This window comes from Anastrepha ludens, chromosome 5 (assembly GCF_028408465.1).
Source record: "Anastrepha ludens isolate Willacy chromosome 5, idAnaLude1.1, whole genome shotgun sequence".
NCBI classification, from domain to species: domain Eukaryota; kingdom Metazoa; phylum Arthropoda; class Insecta; order Diptera; family Tephritidae; genus Anastrepha; species Anastrepha ludens.
In genome coordinates this window covers 23,221,312-23,242,493 of record NC_071501.1, presented here as the reverse complement: position 1 = coordinate 23,242,493, position 21,182 = coordinate 23,221,312, and the positions used below count along the sequence as shown (strand labels likewise).

The following is a 21,182-nucleotide window of genomic DNA, read 5'->3' as shown; positions in this document are numbered from 1 at the left end:
ATACAGCACGGACATGGATGTCTGGATTTCGCCACCAGAACCATCCCAGTGCTTGGATTTGAACCCCGTTAAGTATATATGCTGAAATTCATTAGTATTAAAATGTGTTATCTGTTTTTCCGCAATAGATTGACCGCTTCTTTAGCGGAAAAAACGATTTACGTAAAAGATTGCGAGATGCAGATGGAGTAATATTCGCTGAATATTTTGATACAATTTTGAAACAAACTTTCAGCGTTAGATTTATGAAATTCCTCAACGATATTAAACTTTCTCATCTAAGAAAAGAGGTTAAAAATTTGAATGCGCTTAACAAGGAATTAAATTTCAAGTTGGATAAAGCGAATGCTGTGATAAATAATGTGAAAAAGATATTCACCGAAGGACAAATGAGAAAAATTATCGAGCCTGGTATATTCCATTAGCTTTATTTTCCATGTAAGGAATCTGAAATTCTTAATGTAAATTATAGATCACAATATAAAATGGTCCGATAATGACATTTCGAATGCAATGAGCCTACACGATGCTGGTCCAAAAGCATATAACCATTTGTATGAGAACGGATTACCCCTTCCACACGAAACTACACTGCGGCGCTGGCATCGTAAAAGCGATATAACTAACGGTCTCCTGACTGCATCAATTGAGTGTGTGCAACATACGTCTGAGCTTTCCAATGATGACCCACTCTTCCTACCAGACTCTGCAGACGTGGAAGAATAACTATGTTATTCTATACTTCTTAAATTCATATTTATATAATCGTATATATTCCTGCCATGAAAAAGCTCATAAAAAAACCATCTGAAAAAGTTATTTTTAGTTCGTACAGGATAGTCAGTGGCAAAACCGTTGCGTTTGAAAATATATTTTTACGTTTTTCTCAAAAAGAATGTATTTCTATTATTCCTTTTCGTTCAATTACTGGAGTTAAATAAAACGCATATTCTAATAACCACACAACTTACTTGCTTTATTTCAGGGGTTATATACCTTGTGAGCCCGAAAAAATGGACGATTGTCTTAATTTGTTTTAAATATGTTTTAGAACTTTTATTCAAATGAGGCATATATCATACTGAAGGGTAACTCTCGAAGAATACATTTTGCTGTTTTTATTTTTAAAAATTTTAAACGAAACGAAACGCCGTTTTTCAGAAGAGGCTTGCGGTGATCACGGTAGCGCATGAACAGCTCAACTGAAATAAAAACAAATAAATGATTATTGTATAAAAATGTTCTTCAGTGAATCTGAACGTTTTATTTACTCAAAAAAATTTTTCTCGATATGAAAACCGCTTTGCACCAAAAAAACGATTTTTGAGGGGTTGAAAAATTAAAAAAAAATTAATTCCAACGAACTATGCATATATTTATAAAAAGTGACCCGCTCAGATTCACGAGGTTGTAACTTCGAATAATTAAAAAAAAAAGTTTATGCAAATCGGTCAAATAGTTTTTAATAAATAATGATCACCGCGACGGTAATTTTCAAAAAACACGATTTCGAGATAATCGCGTCTAAAGTTTTGCGTGCACTTCATTTATGGATAAGGTCGCGCGCTTCCACGGTCTGTAACTTTCGTTCTAGTGCTCCGATTTTTATGATTTTTTGAAATTATATTTTTAAGATGATGTCCTTTTAGAATATGCCATAAAAAAAATTTCGATTTTTTTGTCCAACGCAAGGTATATAACCCCAATTACTTTACACGTTCACACGCTTATGTCTCAATACTTTGTGTGTAGTATCGAAATTTCTAAATGTGGCAACTCTCATGCTTCCTCATTCGTTTGGCATTGTTGCCAGACGTTTCGTGTTCATATTTCGTCACATTATTTTAAATAAACTACCATTTCTCAACTTATAAGTCTTTTTCAGGTTTTTGATGCTAATATGTATTTCCACTTAGAAGTGAGGCTTCAGCTTTTTGTTGCAAATAACTTTCATTCCGTAAACATTTAATTTCTAGTACATAAAACTTTTAGTATAAATTTTAATATCTAGGCTAGAATACGATTTGGTCTTCTCTTAACTCTTTAAGTGTTTAGCAACCTCCTCGCCAAAATATAGGTATGTATATATATATATATATATATTTAAATCATTTTTTTGTTGCTTTCATTAATAAAATTAAACTATTTCTGTTAATTATTTTTGGTCTTGATTTTGCCGCTAATTTCGATAAATTTCCAATAAAAAGTATGGAAGACAATGATTTGTTTCTAATTCGCTTAATAATTGAAGCTGAATTTCTTACAAATAAAGGAATTCGCTCTCAAGATTTTGTATGGCGTATTACGTAATTCCAAGGGTAATTGGGAAATGAATTGCGAAGGGGAGGGCGATCTAAGCATTACAAAACTTTCAATACTTTAATGATTAGTTAACATGGCTGCATAAAAAGTTTAAAAATTGACGTAATGATTCAGTGATTTCTCAATAAAAGGCATTATTAGGCTAAGAAATAAAACAAAAATATTTGTTATTGTAAATTTTCCAAGTCAAAGATATTATTTTTAATTTTTTTTCTATTATTTTGAATGTTATTTATTTATTTATTTAATATAAGGAAAATAACAATAAATTATTATTTTACAATAAAAGGAGCACTAGCTGCCAGGTCTTACGGCTCACTATTCTAATAAGAATATTTTTACTACAAAAGTTAAGCTATTAGAAAGTTAATTTTCTGGAAACGATTATTAGGCACTATCAACATAAGAATTAAAGAAATTAAGTTATGTGAAAGGTAAATTCATAGGATATACATAGATGTTTAAGTAAAGAGACTTATGGTTTAAATCAATTTTCTCAGATCCGCTCTAATTAAGTAATCTGTCATTTTCTCAATGTTTTCCTGAGAAGGAGTCTTTAGTATTTCCGATGGAAGATGGTTGTTGAAACTTGTGTTCCTGAGATTCATAAAATGCGTGCAGTCGTCCAACAGGTGTTTAACTGTTAATGTTGACAGGGTGCAGTAGGGGCAGGAAGGTGGCCTCTCACCAATTAAAATGTGGGAGTGTGTACCGATTGTGTGTCCAATACGGAGTCGGATGAATGCAGTGATGTCCTTGGTACGGCATATGGCTTGATAGTTGGGTTTAGCGCCAGTTGTATTTAAGCTTGCATAATGGTGTTGCACTGTTCTCCATGCCTCAGTTCTTTTTGCTTCCAAATATTTATTAATTAGTCCGCAGATGTCCTTCTTAAGAATACAGTCAAATGTGTGCAACGGTTCCATTGCTGCAGCCTTAGCTTTTTGGTCGGTAAGTTCGTTCCCTTTATTTTGAATGTTACCATCAAAAATTCTAATTTGGCGTAGCAGCCCTGCCAATACGCTCAAGCAAAAAGACCAAGCACTAACACCATCCCACACTTGACTGTCTCGCACCTAAGATGCCTGTCAAAAAAAAAACGAAGAAGAAGACAGTTTTTGCTTGAATATTTTTACAATAGTTAATTACACAGGCCGACAAAATTTAACCAACATTCAGACCCAGAAACCAGACTATATATTTCCGAAGGTTTATGATGCGCTGAATCCAAATCTGGCCTCAGAATTGCTCTATTAGTTTGAGTTTTCGAGATATCCTAACCTAAAAGTGCAAAAAACCCCATTTTTGCCCATATTTGAGGTTATGTAGCCTTGCAGATGTTTTCTTTCACCAAAATTAAAGGATGGCATCTTTAAATACAAGCCTTCTTTTTTCAAATGGCGTTTTTTTTTGCTCAAATATCATTTTTTTTCGCAGAGATATCGCATTTTGAAATTTTCATGTTTCGAAATTTTCCTACACCTGAAAATCGATTAAGATAACATAGACATGATATAGTCGATTACTAATTTTCTTGGGTTTGAGGGCCTGAAATATATGGATTAATAGTATGTAAATTTGGAGTTTGTGGGTAAGCCTGCTTGCGGCATGATAGGGGTGGTTACTAGGGGTTAGGGCTGTGTGTGACTCGGTACCCAAAGGTTAGATAGTGTAGGGGTGTGGTGAGTCAGCACACTTATGGTGTGAGACAAAATTTTAAGAAAAATAAGACTCAATTCAAGAAAATTAGTAATCGACTATATCATGTCTATGTTATCTTAATCGATTTTCAGGTGTAGGAAAATTTCGAAACATGAAGACTTCAAAATGCGATATCTCTGCGAAAAAAAATGATATTTGAGCAAACAAAACGCCATTTGAAAAAAGAAGGATTGTATTTAAAGATGCCATCCTTTAATTTTGGTGAAAGAAAACATCTGCAAGGCTACATAACCTCAAATATGGGCAAAAATGGGGTTTTTTGCACTTTTAGGTTAGGATATCTCGAAAACTCAAACTAATAAATTAATTTTAGTTATCAATCCGAATTTTGCATGGACAGAGAAGCAGATATTAGTTTAAATTATTTCGGATACTTTTCCTTGTAGACTAGTGTTATTGATCTCTGCGTTCGCGAGAATTTCAATATCGATTTTTTCGATTTCTTACCTGTGGCCACTACTTTCATTTTCAAAAATCAGCTTGCCGGTTACCCGGTTCGCAATACATGTAGCCAATCAATTTTGCGAATACCAAATAAATGGATACAAAAAGCAGTACCAACTAGACGTACATATGTTGGATACTGCAAATAATTTATTAAGTTTAGTGAATTATAAAACATTAAAACTATAATATATCTTAAATGGGTGGCGCTAGAGCTCGTGGACGTGGGCGAGGCCGAGGACGTGGTAGAGGCAAGAAGAAAGAGGTATACTAATTTACTTAAATATTTTTGGCATTTCATTACACTTGCACTTGTCAGACACTTGATGGCGCTGGCGCAACTCTAGCTACCACCAGTGCATTGGAGGATACAGAAAGCTCGAATCAACTGCCAGATGCCGTTGAAGATGTGACTATGCAAGATGTTGGTAAGGAGAATGATGCTGAATTACAAACACAGCAGCCTGCACAAACACCAAGCGAAGAAGTGCCAACGACAATAGTGACGGTTGCGGTGGCACCACCAGCTATTATAGCTAGTGGAGTTGAAGAGTCAATACAGCAACCAACAGTTTTGCCGCAAACTAGTAAGTGTTAAAGTTTTCCATGCATATCAAACCCAGCACTAAATTCGTAACAATTTATAGTTGACATGGAAGCCGATATCTCACAACTGGAAGCGCCCACATTCACCACCATTTCACGCGGACCTCCCGAGCCTATGTTGCGACTCAAGTGGGATCACAAAGTGAATTTGATTGGCGAAAAAGTACTAAATCCCATGATACATTGTTGTGATCAGTGCGACAAACCCATTTTATTGTACGGCCGCATGATACCCTGCAAGCACGTATTCTGTTTGAAATGTGCGCGTTCAGAACCCGTCAAAATTTGTCCGCGCTGCAATGATAAAGTGCTCCGTGTAGAGCAATCTGGTTTGGGTACAGTTTTTATGTGTACACATGGCGGCAGCCGTTATGGCAATACCGGCTGCCGACGCACTTACCTTTCGCAGCGTGATCTACAAGCACACATTAACCATAGGCATATTACTCAACTGCCGGTGTTGTCACAGCCACAGCCACAAATAACGGCTGGTGCCATAAGTGGAGGTGGTAGTGAATTGAAGTCGTCCGATGTGAATATGGAAGCTGTATTCAAGAGCGTTAGCGGCAATGTACAACGAAAAGTGAGCACTGTTAACGTACTACCTTTTCAGTATTATCTTAATTAAAATTTATCACACATTTTTCACACGTAAGCTTTCCGAGTCGTCCGCTACTGCAACTACCATACAAACGCCATCTGCTTTGCTAACACAACGACGCGCTACTACCATCGGCAATATACCGCCACCAGGTTCTGTTAGTTCCACATCTACACAAGGTTCAACTCACTCGTCGCATTCCTCGCTAACGCAAGCCAATATCGCACGTATTAATACGGCCAATGAACAAAATTGCCATCAAGGCAAAGTGGCGCTACATCAAACGCTGAAGAAGACCCCAATAACACAATCGCATCATCAACCACCTGAAAGTGTGGCCGACGCGTCTTATTATAGCAGCGTACTAAATTCATTTGGCAGCAACGATGTGGTGGAACAAACTACCGGTGGTAGTGGCAATATAACTTCGACTTCACAACCCGGTGGCACAACAACGCAAAGTGCATGGCAATCAAATCAGTACTATAGATGAATGGCAAATTTGAAAAGCGCGAAATGAAGTTGAAGCTGACGGTGGATCATCGCCTTAGTTGTAGTGTAAGAATTATAAATTAAAACGCTAGGTAATCGCCGTCATATTGGATATGGCAATCTTTTCCTATTGATATAATATTTTGAAAGCTGTAAAGAAACACATTAGAGCGTCCACTGGCACTTCATCTCACACCTTCCACGCTCTAATTTCATATATTTAAGATAAAACTGGTTGATAAAAAAACTTGCATACTTCAAAGACTAAATAAATTTCAGCAATAACTTTAAGTGTCCGTTGGCCGAACTTTTAATATTTAATAATGCACCGGTTGACTTTTTCAAATATATATTACAATTAAAATCGGAATACTTATTAAATTGTGAGTGTAGTGTCCATCTGTGTGTGTGTGTATGTGTGTTCATCAAAAATGCGTTTATGGAAGCAGGAAAACATGGAAAATGTACTTGTGTCAAAAACAATTTTTCTGCACAGTTCGTTATTCTCTAAATACACTATTGTGATTCATTCATTCAAAACGTTCGGGTTCTAAAATGTAACAAATTGTACATTTCGCTGCGCTTTCACTATCGAGGCGTGTTACAATGTTTAACTGTGGTTTATTGTTCAGCAATAACTTACTAAAATTTACTTTTTCTAACATTTAATCCATTTGTTCAATAAGGAACAACCAAAAATTTAGGACTTTCAAGAAATTGAAAAAAAAGAAAAATTCTAATATCGATACACCCGTAACTCCCTAAGCATGTGTATGAGCAAAATATGGAGCGTTTGCAAAGAATTTTTGGGCTTTCTTTTTTACTTTCAAACACCATTTTAGTTTTCAGTAAAGAGTAGTAAAAAAAATAATTACATATCACGGATGATCCTGTCTCATTACATTCAAGTTCTTATGTGTCGTAAGCAAATCGAAAGGGCAACCAAATACATGCATACAGATATTTTTATGTTGTGTAGACAAGTGCTCAAAATTAGCTTGTTTTCAAACTCGTCATTATAAATACATCTGTTTGATTTTTCTACTATAAAGTGTTTTAATGTATTCTTCGAAACAATATCGATACGTTTTTTTTTGCTTTCACAAGTAGAACCACTCTCTAACATATTCACATTTACCAACTGTATGAATGTACCTACGCTTAAGTGTGCATTCAGTTTGTAGTGCGTCTTTTGCATAAATATGTATACATATATCTATATATATATAGATATTTATCAGTGTAAAACAAAATACCAAATTACGTTATAACGTCTAATAATTTACATTCCTACTGCTTAGATTCTCCACTCAGATCGATTAGCGCATCACCCATTGCTGCTGTCGCACCAGCAGTTGTATCACTTCTCGGCGGTGGTGCTGGCATTGGTATCGCTATCGTACTCATTGTACTGATCATACGTGGCTCTGCGCGTGCTGTCGTTATGGGTGATGACATATTACTGCTGCCATGCTGCGTTTGTCCAAGGAACGAGGGATTTATTAGTGCTTGTGCACTAACATGTTCTGGCGGATGATCATGGTCATGTGTGTGACTATGGCTATGACCGTGACCGTGATGTTGGTGATGCTGATGCTGATGTTGATTGTGATGATGCTGGTGCTTATGATGATGTTGATGCCCTGCCATTGGTCCCCCACCGCTGGTAACGGTAGGGAACGATTTGGGTAATTGATTGTGACGCGCAGCATCAGTGGTTTTTAAACGTTCACTCAAAGCCTTTAGCGCAATTTGCCTACAAAATACAGCATTTATTAAGTGCAATAATTAGTTTTAATTTATTAAATGCAACGTTAAATACCTGCGTCGTTCGATATCGTGCGCATCGGCACCAGGCATCTGTATGGAGACGGATGACAAACTACCTGCTAAGGAAGCTGAACGTGGCGGAGCTGGCGTCTTGACCACACTCAATTTCAAGCAACATATGTAGATGGGATTCACCAAAATACTTATCACTGGTTGCATCACACTCGGGAAGAAGCTGGCAAATGTAAAGCTTTCGGAACTATCGCCCCGTCCGTTTGGGTGCCATTGATAAAAGCGCAAGTAGATCCATGCCACAATTAGTCCCGATCCAAACATTGTAGGGTATGTGCCATCCAATAGGTTGATTGCCCACGCAATAATTGACGCCACAAACACCGTTAAGGGCACATTTCTATATAAAATAATACAATATATAAAACACACGCACAGTTTTTTTAAGCATTTACCTGTTGGTTAGTTTTCCCCAACGTGTTTTGAAAATTAAATGATCTGGCATTATTTGACGCACTGCTACACAGATTCCGGCTACATAGCCCGCCAATCCATGGATGTGCACGTCGAAAAGTATGCTCGGATTATCGGTTACCACGAAGTAAAATAAGTAATATATGGTGGTTAGTATGGAAACGCCAAAATTGGTCAAAGCGAAAAACTTGAACATTTCTATTTGTCCCCATAGTGGTTCCAACATCTTGCCACATAGTCCCACAGTGACGACATCGACCAGCACTTCCCACCAATGCATTTCGATAAAACAAAATGTAAACGCCGTCCATATCCAGAATTCGGCATTTGGCAGAATCTTGCCAGGTGTCACGCTCAACAGCCGCACAGCAGTCTCCGAGTATGAGAGTAGGTAACCAAAGCCAGTGACCAAACAGATAAGCGTTATAACAGGCGACGTATTGTGCAGCAACGCTGAAAACTGTTGTTTTAGGTATTGAAGGTTTCGGTGGTACGCCGACATGATTGTTTACTTTGTTAATACCACTTTTCTGCACCGAAAAATAAACTTTTTCAACACATTTAAAAGGAAATTATAACGAAAGAGTTGCTTCCCAAATAAGTATTGTATGTGATTTCTCAACAAAAAGTAATATTAAAACTTCTAAGTGGTTGCCAGATGCTTGGTTTTAGGGCAATCAATATTTATTTTAAATAAAAAGTGGTTGTCGGTTACTCGGCTCGAAGGCAGTCAATGCTTTGAAAACATAAAGACGCATATTCATAGCTAAAATAAAATCTGGTCGAAACTTGTTAAATGCTTGGGAATGCTGCTGGAGTGACAGTCCTTGGCCGGATATAAAGCCGGGTCATTTCGGTAACGTAGAACCGACTGTCGTGGAAACGTTAGTCGTATTTATATGTCGTATATGATAAAAAAAAAATAAATAATTGGCGCGTACACTTCTGTTAGGTGTTTGGCCGAGCTCCTCCTCCTATTTGTGGTGTGCGTCTTGATGTTGTTCCACAAATGGAGGGACCTACAGTTTCAAGCCGACTCCGAACGGCAGATATTTTTATGAGGAGCTTTGCTCGGAGGTTTGCCATTGCCTGCCGAGGGGCGACCGCTATTAGAAAAATGTTTTTATTAATTTTGCCTTCACCGAGATTCGAACTAACGATCTCTCGGTGAATTCCGAATGGTAATCACGCACCAACCCATTCGGCTACGGCGGCCGCCGTATATGTCGTATATGATAGTCGTATTTATACCTGGTTTCAACATAGAGACGGGTTTAAATTTAAACAAAACACAAATTATTTTTTTTTTAGTTGGTTTTAAGCAAATTAAAATCAAAAGCAATTTACATCTGTGCACCTAAATTTTGAAACTCATTTTAGTTTTCAAGATATTGAAAAAGTTTTTTATATAATAAGCCATGAAGGAGTATTAAGACATGGAGTTAGATGTCAATTCTTTTAATGAAACAAAAAAAACATATATAAAACAAAAATTATCAATAATCAATGCAAATTTTGAGCCACTCTAAACTGGCAACTTGTTATATCGAAATTCAGAGATCTATGAAACTGCGGTTGCCGTAGTTGAATGGATTAGCGCTTGACTACCATTCGGAGGACGTAGGTTCGAATCCCTGTGGAACACCAAAATGAAGAAAAAGTTTTTTCTGATAAGAGGGACTCTAATATCGATTGCCCCTCGGCAGACAATGGCCCAATTATACACACATACATATATATATGCAACTGCGTACTTGAAAATTTTCTAAAAACTTGGATAAAAAAGTTTGAATCCAAAGTGTAAAATTTTAAGATATATGAACAAAATTTGTATAAAAAACTAAAATAACTAATACAAAATAACAAATAAATTTATAAACATAAAATTTGCTAAATGACATTAAAATTTAAGACATTTGTGTCAAAACTAACTCTTGCTAAAACATAGTACTAAATTGACTACAAGAGTAAAGAAAAGGAACCCAATTCTATCGATTTAGTCCCTATTTTCATTAATACGATTAGGGTTGAAATAAGTCTGAGTTGTTAAACTTAGAAAACTATAGAAAAAACTGAAAATAAATATATGTATGAATATATTTTTACTTTTTCGGAGTAAAACTGAAGTCACATTGCTTTTCCATATATTAAGTGAAGTAAGAAGTTTTGAATGTTTTTCGCTAGATGTACTCGTATGTTGGGGGTCATATCTTCCGATGTGTATATTGCACCGGATCATAATCCACGGCGATTTAAAAGTGACATTGCACCCAAAAAAAAGTATTTTGATTTAAGATAACTTAAAATGATTCATAAAATATGTTTACAGCCATGGTTATTATATTTTGGGGAAGTCTAGAAAGGGACCCAAAGTCTAAACATTGGGCTGCCAAACAGCAAACGCGTAACAATTAATGTGTTATCACTATCAGCATTAAATTTAAAAAATTCGAGTCTGAGAAAATTTAACATTGGAACTCAATCAAGTTGGTATGGAGCAAGGCGCATTCATTCAAAGTGGTGGCGCTAGACCAACAACAAAATGTTGTACGTTTGAAAGTATGAATTTGCTTTGATTCATTCTGGGCTGACAGCCATATGGACACGGCGAAAGAAAAATAGCAAATCAACTGATTTACCGATACCACCTTTAATAGATTCGCCCTGGTATGAAGGAATACGTTTTTTTTAAATTAACAAAATTCAATACCTTCTAGATTCTTTTTTAATTCAAATTGAAAACTACTAGTACTAATTAAAAAAAAAAAAACATCTTCCTTTTCGCGAACATATCCTACCGTCGTTAGTTGTCAAAATACCAACAAATGTGATTCAAATTACAATCTTTAACCCTGCGTTGAACATCTTTTTTAAAACCTGCATTTGGGCACCCTCGTCTGGCCTTCTTTCGTTCTGTTCGTAGATTCTTTTTAAAAGTTTATATATATAAAGTGATGGAAAATAATAGAAAAATGTTAAATTACGTCCAAAGTGGAATAAGTCTGGCCAGACCCGGGTCCTCAACGGCGAGTTAAGACTACAACAAACAACAACTACAATAGTGGTCATTCGGTCATTCCCATGGCAGCCGGTTCTGCGTTACCGGAATGATTCGGGTTTTTCCCGACGAAGGGCTACTGCCCCAGTAAGCTAGACCTGTCTAGTGTACCGTACCCTACTACAATAGTGGTTTGTTTGTTAACAGTAATAGTAGCCCCGCCAGTGTCGGGCATATCACCGGTCGTCTTCGTCTAGCTCATCTAGCCGTAGGCCCAGGAAACATGCTGTTTCGACGGGATGGGTCCAGAGGGAGAGGGGTGTTAGATGAGTCGGTTTTAAGGGGCATGTGAAAAGGTGGTTAGTGTCGTGCGGGGTGCCTTTACATGCCGGACATATGTTTGGTATGTCTGGGTCGATTCTGGATAGGTAGGAGTTTAACCTGCTACAATATCCAGAACGTAATTGTGCCAGTGTTACACGTGTCTCACAATAGTGGTATTTATGATTAGTTTCACAAAAGATTAACAATATTGTCGACCTAGAAACCATGCATTTTTTTGCGGGAATAAAATGACCAAAATAGTCAAATAGACGTACAACTAAATAAATAATTCAGTTCATGCTCAAATTAGGAGGAGCTTGAAAAATCACTTCTTACGATATAAAGAAATCCTGCGGTTTGTACATCATATCAAAACACATTCCATTAGATTTTACGATTTTTTATTAAATTTTAAAATTTTTACTTTTCTTCATTTTATTACAACTTAATATTAAATGTCTAGCTTTTTTATTATAACTTCATTTTCTTCTGTATAAATTAACTATGATGTAGACCTTAATATTATTGCATATTATTACATTAATTGATTGCCCTGACAGATCATCGCTCGACAACCACTACCAAATTATATGTGTTTGGGGAAAACATTTAAGGTGATGCGTGATCGAGTGCACAATTAATATAATAATCGGAATAATAAAAACCTTTAACATATGGAGTCTATTTAGTTTTTGTTGTTTTTTGAATGAAGTTGTGTATGTTACTGTTCTTGCACAATATTTAAGAGGTGGCAGCCACTTCTCATATAAATGGATTCGTTGCGGTTTCGCATATATAAAACAATATATTTAAACATTTTAAAGAAACACCCTAAGGCGACCACAAAATTGGACGCTATTTGTAATTAAAAAAAAATCATAATAATGATGAAAGATACTTCCTTCTTATATAGAAATGATGGATGTGTGCGATTTGTGTGGCGAGTAGAGGACCTGAAAAAAATGTTGAATTTTTCTTTCAACTGTCCGTACAGGAGTAGATCTTACATACAATTAAATCAAATGTATGCAACAAGTAATAGTACATATGTAGCAGTAGTCGTTGGGCTCAAAGCAAACCTACTACGAGTGAGTCACGTCTCATAAACATCAATTAGATAATATACAGCGCACCAACAACTTAAAACAGTAGAGTGCCCATGCCACCCATCTCAGATTGTTCCTTAACGAAGATCTCGAAGTATTGATAGATGATGGTTACAGCCAGCAAAATACCGGTACCTGACCCAATGGCACCCAAAAAGTCAGCCATGACGGATAGCGCACCAATACAGAGACCACCAAACGCTGCCGCTGTTGGGATGTATCGGTTCAATTCGTGGATCATAGAGTTTTCACGATGGCCACGCATAACCATATGTTGTTCTTTCAGTTGTTTGGCAACCTATTCAAAATAACAATGTTTAGATACATTCATTTTACTAAGTTAATAGCAAACTTACATCCTTGGCTGAGCTGCCAGAAACATCAATCCACGTTTTTGAGAAGAAGGCACATGAACCCAACATGAAGACAATGTACAGCAAAGCGTGTATCGGATCGGTTAAGATGTGTCCCACGCTCTCTGGTGGAGACAGATAGTAGCACAGACCGCCAATTGGATAGGAGCGAGCTGGACCGCCACCACCAACATCAGCCCAAACACCGAGCAGATTGATGAATACATTACCCTGGAACTTAACAGCCAACATTTGGGAGATGACGTACAAGTTGGAAACCAAAGCCGATTGCAAAATGATGGGAATATTCGAAGTATAAAACAGTTTGATCGGATAGCTGCTGTACTGGCCACGGTAACGAGCAGATTTGATGGGCAAATCCACGCGGAATCCTTGGAAGTATATAACAACAGCAAACACCAAGACTGTAGCTAACAAATTCATCAAATTTGGCAAATTCTGGCGATAGAAAGCTTCACGAAGGGCGCGTACTTTATCGTTGCGTGTTGCCATCAAGTGGAACAATGCAATCACAGCACCTTCAAACTCTGTGCCTCTGCCAGTTGTCACTGTTGTTGGTGAGAATGCTTTCCACACAATAGTCTCACAAATGTTAGTAGCAATGAAGAGGGAAATACCCGAGCCCAAGCCGTAACCCTTCTGCAGCAACTCATCAAGCAGCAGTACAATTAAACCAGCAGCAAACAATTGAATGATAATTAACAAACATACACCAGCTCCAATTTCCGAAGGATCGCCGTACATGCCCGTCATCACGTATACGATAGCCTGACCAATCGTGATAACCATGCCGAAAAGTTTTTGCGCTCCATTAAACAATGCACGATCTTTGGGTGTATCGCCGACCTCAATGATTTTGGCACCTGCCAGCAGCTGCATAATCAGACCGGACGTCACAATTGGAGAAATACCAAGTTCCATAAGTGTGCCACGGTTCGAAGCCAAAATCACACGAATCCAGTAAAATGGATCAGCTGAGTCTGAGCTCATGATGCCGAAAAGCGGGATTTGGCAACAAACCAAGAAGATGAATAGTGTTATAGCTGTCCATAGCACCTTCTCTCTGAATTGAATCTGCGGGTAAAAGAAAATATTAAGTTTTAAAATTGATCGCATACTGTTAAGAGATATTAATATTGTATATACATGTGTAATTGTAAAATAAATATTAGCTTTTGGTCATCTCAAAAACATACATCAAACAAATCTACTAATTTTATACCTGCGATATTTAAGATTAACCTAGTTTTATAAAAACTCGTCTAATCAGACGACCTACGTAGGCAATCGGTATTTGGTAAGGTCATCTTCCTCTTACTCAACCATTGTGAAGTTTGACAATCTTTTTTGTACGTGTTTCTTTTTTACTACGTCGGCAAATGTGAAATTTGCTGGAGAAATCGTTCCCGAAGACCAAACGATGACGTGAATTCGGCATAGCCGAATGGCAAACAAATCTGCTGCTACACGTCGCGCACCAAATGTCAATTCTGACACTTGTGGCAGTGAAATACAATTTCGTTTACACAAAGCAAACTGTAGCAATCGGCTTTTCCAAATATAAAAATTAGCCCCAATACGTAATACTTAATAGAGAAATTGATACGATCTTATTTTCTGTTTACCCTCTAAAATAGTTCCGTAATTAATTGATTGCTACTTTAGGCCCTTCAGCTAAACATTTCTAAGATTTATCAATTACATCAAATTTGAAATACCTGCAAAATTATATGAATGCTGGTGTGGCTAATTGAAATTGAAAGAAGCTGGCGTCATTCTTCAATTACCTCAATATTTATATTTTCATTCATGAAAAACTAATTTAGATAAAATGTAAGTCAATTCAGTGACAACTTACCTTTCGCTCCGGCTTTGCTATTTCTGGGAGTATACTGCAAAATGGTTTAATAACCTCGAGGAATTTTACTGAAAATCAGATAAAATCAAAATATTTAGGAATATATTGGTTTTGGATTCATAAAAATTGTTATTAAACATTTTAATTAGCTGTTGTATTAACACAACTCGACATTTTTAACTTCTTTTTACGAATACATTTATGAAATACACGAATTTGTATACGTAAGCAATTGTACAGCAGTATTTATCCCCTTCACTCTACCAGCAGTACGAGAAAGTTACCGAAAAAAAAACCATGCCACCGCACCTCTTACACCTTCACAATTTCTTTACTTCATTTTTCATTTCAATAACCAACTCTTGACCGGCGCAATTTAATATTCAACGATGCTTTCAGACGTATTTACTTACTTCCCATTGTGGCGGATTAATTCCGTGTATATTTAATTGAGATAATGCGGTTTTTTCCGAAATTTCACAGAAGTTAAACTTTTCAATTTAAACACCACTCGGAGTAAACACACGTCCACACCAATCAAATTTCTCAAATTAATGAACGACCAACGAGCAACGAGCAACGGATGAACATGAAACGAAATCTACTGCTGTTCGCTGTTCATAATCGGCTTTTACCAACGGTGTTGTGGAGTGCTGTAAAAAAAGTGTACCTGTGACACAAAAGGTATCTGCAAACACAAATTGAACTAAGCTAAATATAAAAATTTGAACTAAAAACTGTTGTAAATCCCATTTCGAAATCAATCCTACAATAACTTGCAGAAATAATATCAAAAAGTCCTATTTTTTTGCAAAAGCAAGGTTTTTCTCAACAAATAAATAAGTTCTGCAAATAAATACTTTATTACTGCTACCAACCAAAAGTACTAAAATTTGCTTGCAACCCTGTAATTCGAGTTGTCAACGCATTCGGGTCAAGTGCGAATGAAGCTGTGCTCTTTGCACTTATACTAGGCGCTATACGTTGAAGTTGTGTGAGCGATAAACAAATTTACACGTCTGACAACTTTTGTTCACGTGACCACTTATCAATGCTGCCAAAGCCACATGCATTTGTGACATTTTATACTGGAAAAAATTATTAAATTATATAGGCATGTTTTGCAAATCGTACGATTGCAACTCAATGCGATTTACAAAACCTATTTCAGAGATTTCTTAACAAAAAATAAAAAATTTGGCACGTAATAATGACAAACGTTGAGTTTCCATTAGTTTATATATTAAATATTTATTAAACAATTTTTGCAAATTGTACGACTTGAAGGACATAAAGAATGGCTTACAATAGGTAACTTGGAACCTTTGGTTAGTAGCCATATTTTTCTTCCAAGCAATACGAAAAAATGTTTTAAAAACTTTAACTGCATTATTGGGGAAACTCTAACTCGCTTTGCGTCGTTTTTGAAGTGAAAGTTCTTAGGCGTCGATGGACGAGCGAGAATGGAGAGTAAAATTTCAAGGCCATGCAACGTGTTGGGTTAATTTCGTTCCGCGAGAGAGAACAAAGATATAACGTAGAGGAAAAGGAGAGAGAGAGAGCTATAACTTATATATATACACTTTAAGCTATTTTTCCTGAGTTTTTCCTTGTGGTTGCTAATTTCTAGTGAGAAATAACACTGCCTACTTTTTGGCGTTTGTTTGTTGGTGCAAACTTGTAGGAAATATATTTTTGGTGCCCACTTTTTGGCCTTATATTTCCTTGGTGCTTACTGTTTGGGGTGTGTTTTGGTCCCAATTTTTTTTGCATTTTTTTTGGTGCCTATTTTTTGGCGCTTATTTCCGTTTCCTGGGTAGTGCTTGTGCGTACTATAAAGTCCTATCCATTCCGACGTCGGATTTATTGGTATTGCTTGGGTTAATTTGTGCCGTTGCTGCGGTCCTGGAATCGCTGCGTTTATGCGAGTGATAAACGCTCGGAGTAGTGCGCGTTGTTGTCTCGGTTTGTGTCCGGTGTTTACCTGCACCGGTCGACCCTTCTCCGTTTTTTGTCAATTTGTCTATTTGTATTCTCTGCAAATGTTGTGAATTTATTTAGATATATATATTCTCTCTCTCTCTCTCATTCTCTCTCGGGTCTTTCCCTCTCTCTTTGTCTGCCTTGAAGTTGCATTTCTGTGTACTATGCTACACGCACTTTTTAGTTTGCATTCTTACTGAATCGAGGCTAAATTTCCAAATGTGCAATTATAAATAACTTAATAAGGTTTTTTACTTTACTACTAAAATTTTATTTTTTTATCTCTATTCCTAATTAGCTGATTTATGTATGCTTTTCTGCAGATAATTGTATTTCAATTTGCGTTGTTTTATTTCGAACGTAAAGCAATGTTTGGTGCAAATTAAATATTACATATAAATTATAAATCGATAGAGTTCTTTCAGCCTTTGATTTTGCGATTGCATTAATTGCAAATTAAAATAAAACATTTAATACATAATAACGTATAAAATAAATTTTCGATTTATGTGCATTTCCTTTCCACTTAATAAAAATCGATAGAGTTCTTTCAGCCTTTGGTATCGCGATTGCATTAATCGATGTTACTACGAACAAAGTGCATTATTTTTTATAGCAGTTTGCATTTCCTCGTTGATTATTCTCAAGTATTTTGTTGTGCGAAATTAGATCCGTTAATTATTAAAAACATTTTAAACTATGAGCCTTGATGACGTGATTTACGTCATCTGCCTACTTAGCTGCATCGGAGCGGGGCAATATGTGAAGAAGATAAACGATGAGACGCAACGAAAATTTATTAGCACCGGTCTCGGATTGTTGGTGGTGTTCATTGCTTCTGGCTTCCATGTACTGCATTGTATTACATCAACGGTCGTAGGAGCGCTGGTCGTAATCTACGTGCACCCGAGGTGAGATTAACCTTTGCACTTCAGTTTTGGTATATGAATCTAGGAATTTTTCTACTACATTTAGTCAAGGCCATTTGGTTACATTTTGCATAATGTTTGGCTATCTAGTCTTCTTCCGTTTAGTACATTGGTTTGGTCTGCCAAATTATCCTGGTCACACCAATATGATCCAAATGATATTAACGTTAAAGGTAGATATTCACATATGACCTTCGGCACTATACTACTTTGTCTGTTATAATGTTTTTTTTGCGTCCTTTTAGGTGTCGGGAATTGCCTTTGAGAAGACAGCCGCCTGGAAAAAATTGCGACAACGTGATAAAGAAATTGCTGAGAGGCAAAGCTCTGAAGGAGTTGCTTCCGGTGAGCAACTAGTAGAAATAACTGATTATGATGTGGAGTTGCAGAATATAGGATTTGTTGAGATATTCCACTACTGTTTTAACTACATTGGCGTCTTGACAGGTAAATACAAACACATGTAAATATATTATATATCGTTGTAGCAGCATAAATATTCGAATATAAATTCGGCTCCTTCCGGTTATGTATAACCGATTGTAGTCGGAACGACACGCATAAGTTTACATTGAGTGGTTTTAATTCTATAATAAATCATATGTTTTAGGTCCATACTACCGATATCGCACATACCGCGATTACTTCGAGATGCCATTTAAAGACTATGCGCCTCATATTGCAGCTACTATAGAGAAACTCAAATATGCTAGTCTATATTGCACACTTTATCTAGTCGCAAACTATTTGTGGCCTCTTGAGGTAATCAATAGCTTATGCAACTACACTAGTATTATCATACAAAATGTTCACATAAGCATTTCATTTAGTATGCTCTGAGCGATGAGTTCTATCAAGATCGTTCATTCTTATATCGACTTATGTACGTATGGCCGACGTTTTTTATCTTCCGTATGCGTATATATACCGGCCTAACCCTAAGTGAGTGCGTTTGCACAATGGCAGGTTTCGGCGCTTATCCGGATGAGGCGGATGCCACGAATGGTGAAGGTCCGCGAAAGCAGTATGCACATTTAAAACGTGATGCGGATAAGCGTAGCTACAATTTTACTACTATTGTAAATACACGGGTACGTAGCGTAGAGACGTGTTGGACATTCCGCGAAGGTATGAAACACTGGAATATATGCATACAATATTGGTTGGCAGTGAATGTGTACAAATTATTCCCAAGTAAGAAGTACAGGTAAGATTTGTTGTTCGAATAATATACGCTTTTCACTCTTCCAAACCCAAGGCGGATTTATTAAAGGTGGTATCGGCAAATCAGTTCATTTGTTTTTTTGTTTTTCTTTCGCCGTGTCCATGTGACTGCTAGCCCAGGATGAATCAAGGCGAATTAATTTTTTGTTTTCTACCTTTCCAATACTTCGCTTTGAAAACTCAAACGTACAAAATATTGTTGTTGGTCTAGTGCTACCACCTTTAATGAATGCGCCTTGTCCAAACCTCTTTTTCAGTTTAGTTTATGGTGTATTACATGCTCCTTATGTATATTATATATTAAGCACCTGACGTTCATAGTAAAAGATCCATTTTTTTTTAAATCATTTCAATATCTATTATTTTTCTATTTCCCTAAATCCATTGTCAATTTTGATTAGAAAAATGTCTTAATCACCTGCACATATTTTTTTAGAACTATCGTCACATTGCTTTGTTCGGCCTTTTGGCACGGTTTTCGTCCCGGTCACTATTTCTGTATAATGGGTGCACCGTTTTATGTGTCCCTGGAGGATATGTGGAACAAATTAGTGCGTAAGGATACTACTGGACTGCAACGTCAAATTATCGATGTTATTTTCTGGATAGCGAAGTTCTTTGCATTCAGTTATCTTGGCATCGCATTCCTGCTAGCATCATTCGCTAATATATGGAAATTCTATAGCTCAGTGTATCACATTGGCTATATTGGTTGGTTTGTCATGATGGCATTGAGTGTATATTTAACCAAACAGAAGAAGGCAGCGGAAAAGCGACGACAGCGAAAGGAAAACGAGAAAAGTGTTGGTGATACAGAAAGAGAGCAACAAAAGAAAGTTGAATGAATCCAAATGGGCCTTAAGATGTTAGTCGAGTAAAATCAACAACATAAAAGTAATAATTACTAATATATATATGCATATATACGCTAGATTACTACATAGCATTATGCTGTTACAAAGATATTAACTCCAAAGAATACTAAATCAGCAGATATATATTATATATACATATATATGTATACAGCTTTGTTATAGGTTTAACAAGGCGAAAAGGTGTATCACCATACTACGAAGCTACTAATTTTATACTAGTTACCAAGCTGATAAAAATTTTATTAGTTAATATACAATCATTTGCTAGAAATGTGTGATATTTTATTTTATTAAGCTAAATAATATTGTTTATGATTTGAAATTTGCCATAATATTTTGTAGTTGAATATAAATAAGTTTAATGGTTTTGTTTTTGTAGCATAATAAATATTCCGCACACATATTTGGAGAATGCTGCTGGAGAGATAGTTAGTTGTCGGATATAAATCCGGGTCGTTTCAGTGACGTATAACCAACTGTTGTGGGAATGAAATAAGTTTACTATTTTTTATTACAAACGTTTGGCAATTTCAATTAAATAACGTATTAGGTCTATTCATGAAGCAAATAATTTGTAACAATTGTTGTACAAATTATCAATTGTTACAAATTATGAATTGTTACAAATTCTCAAGCTTTGGTGTTCATGTATCCAAAAATCTTGCAGAGTAGGGGAAAGTGAGAGAGCGAAGGGACATTTAATTTTGAGGGGAAGTTGCAAGTTTTTCTCAAGGCGCATTCATTAAAGGTGGTGGCAGTAGATCATCTGACAGCGATGATGAAATGGAACAAATCATTGTGGAAAAATAAAATCATGTGATACCAAGTTCGTTATTTTGCATTTCGGTGCTTTATTTTTTTTTTCTAATTTAATACGAGGTAGTTCAACTGAATTTTTATTTACTTTTTGTAATTTTTTCCGCCAAGAATTTAAGGAGGCCCAGTGGTTTAGTCATTTCAAAAACTCGATTTTTTGTTTTTTTTTTCGATATTTCGAAAGTATAGTATCTTAAGAATACACTGTGAAATTTTCATGCGGATATTCCCAATATTATATATAGCTTCTAC

General features: G+C 36.3%; 4 protein-coding genes across 5 annotated transcripts; 2 read left to right on the top strand and 2 right to left on the bottom strand.

The window, feature by feature from the left end:
- Positions 1 to 4,461: 4,461 nt before the first annotated feature.
- LOC128863110 (E3 ubiquitin-protein ligase Hakai) lies at positions 4,462 to 6,478 on the top strand. Its single transcript, XM_054102059.1, has 4 exons — positions 4,462 to 4,753; positions 4,808 to 5,075; positions 5,136 to 5,677; positions 5,751 to 6,478. The coding sequence occupies exons 1-4, from the start codon at positions 4,688 to 4,690 to the stop codon at positions 6,186 to 6,188; spliced, it is 1,314 nt and encodes a 437-aa protein (XP_053958034.1). The 5' UTR covers positions 4,462 to 4,687; the 3' UTR covers positions 6,189 to 6,478.
- On the bottom strand, positions 6,470 to 9,092 carry LOC128863109 (transmembrane protein 115). The gene is made up of 3 exons (XM_054102058.1): positions 8,425 to 9,092; positions 8,010 to 8,369; positions 6,470 to 7,943 (listed from the first exon to the last, which is right to left on the bottom strand). Exons 1-3 carry the CDS (start codon positions 8,943 to 8,945, stop codon positions 7,478 to 7,480), a joined length of 1,347 nt encoding a protein of 448 aa, XP_053958033.1. The 5' UTR covers positions 8,946 to 9,092; the 3' UTR covers positions 6,470 to 7,477.
- Positions 9,093 to 12,166: 3,074 nt separating this feature from the next.
- LOC128863745 (protein transport protein Sec61 subunit alpha) lies at positions 12,167 to 15,698 on the bottom strand. The gene is made up of 4 exons (XM_054103057.1): positions 15,517 to 15,698; positions 15,104 to 15,171; positions 13,228 to 14,319; positions 12,167 to 13,169 (listed from the first exon to the last, which is right to left on the bottom strand). Exons 1-4 carry the CDS (start codon positions 15,521 to 15,523, stop codon positions 12,906 to 12,908), a joined length of 1,431 nt encoding a protein of 476 aa, XP_053959032.1. The 5' UTR covers positions 15,524 to 15,698; the 3' UTR covers positions 12,167 to 12,905.
- A 1,958-nt stretch (positions 15,699 to 17,656) lies between these two features.
- Positions 17,657 to 20,610, top strand: LOC128865182 (lysophospholipid acyltransferase 7). 2 transcript variants are annotated; one of them, XM_054105278.1, is made up of 7 exons: positions 17,657 to 17,997; positions 18,062 to 18,188; positions 18,261 to 18,462; positions 18,626 to 18,777; positions 18,846 to 19,222; positions 19,676 to 20,133; positions 20,494 to 20,610. In XM_054105278.1, exons 1-6 carry the CDS (start codon positions 17,786 to 17,788, stop codon positions 20,082 to 20,084), a joined length of 1,479 nt encoding a protein of 492 aa, XP_053961253.1. In that variant the 5' UTR covers positions 17,657 to 17,785; the 3' UTR covers positions 20,085 to 20,133; positions 20,494 to 20,610. The 2 variants fall into 2 exon arrangements, with proteins under 2 accessions (XP_053961253.1, XP_053961252.1); XM_054105277.1 differs by having other exon boundaries at positions 19,676 to 20,515.
- The last annotated feature ends 572 nt before the right edge of the window (positions 20,611 to 21,182 follow it).

Coding starts and splice junctions, on each gene's coding strand:
- LOC128863745 (XM_054103057.1), bottom strand. Junction 14,320..15,103: donor TAGCAAAGCCGGAGCGAAAG/GTAAGTTGTCAC, acceptor TTTTACCCGCAG/ATTCAATTCAGAGAGAAGGT. Junction 13,170..13,227: donor CTGGCAGCTCAGCCAAGGAT/GTAAGTTTGCTA, acceptor TATTTTGAATAG/GTTGCCAAACAACTGAAAGA.
- LOC128863110 (XM_054102059.1), top strand. CDS start 4,688: ATGGGTGGCGCTAGAGCTCGTGGACGTGGGCGAGGCCGAGGACGTGGT. Junction 4,754..4,807: donor GTAGAGGCAAGAAGAAAGAG/GTATACTAATTT, acceptor TGCACTTGTCAG/ACACTTGATGGCGCTGGCGC. Junction 5,076..5,135: donor AACAGTTTTGCCGCAAACTA/GTAAGTGTTAAA, acceptor AACAATTTATAG/TTGACATGGAAGCCGATATC.
- LOC128865182 (XM_054105278.1), top strand. CDS start 17,786: ATGAGCCTTGATGACGTGATTTACGTCATCTGCCTACTTAGCTGCATC. Junction 17,998..18,061: donor GTAATCTACGTGCACCCGAG/GTGAGATTAACC, acceptor TACTACATTTAG/TCAAGGCCATTTGGTTACAT. Junction 18,778..18,845: donor ACTATTTGTGGCCTCTTGAG/GTAATCAATAGC, acceptor CATTTCATTTAG/TATGCTCTGAGCGATGAGTT.
- LOC128863109 (XM_054102058.1), bottom strand. CDS start 8,945: ATGTCGGCGTACCACCGAAACCTTCAATACCTAAAACAACAGTTTTCA. Junction 8,370..8,424: donor TGGGGAAAACTAACCAACAG/GTAAATGCTTAA, acceptor TATTTTATATAG/AAATGTGCCCTTAACGGTGT. Junction 7,944..8,009: donor CACGATATCGAACGACGCAG/GTATTTAACGTT, acceptor TGTATTTTGTAG/GCAAATTGCGCTAAAGGCTT.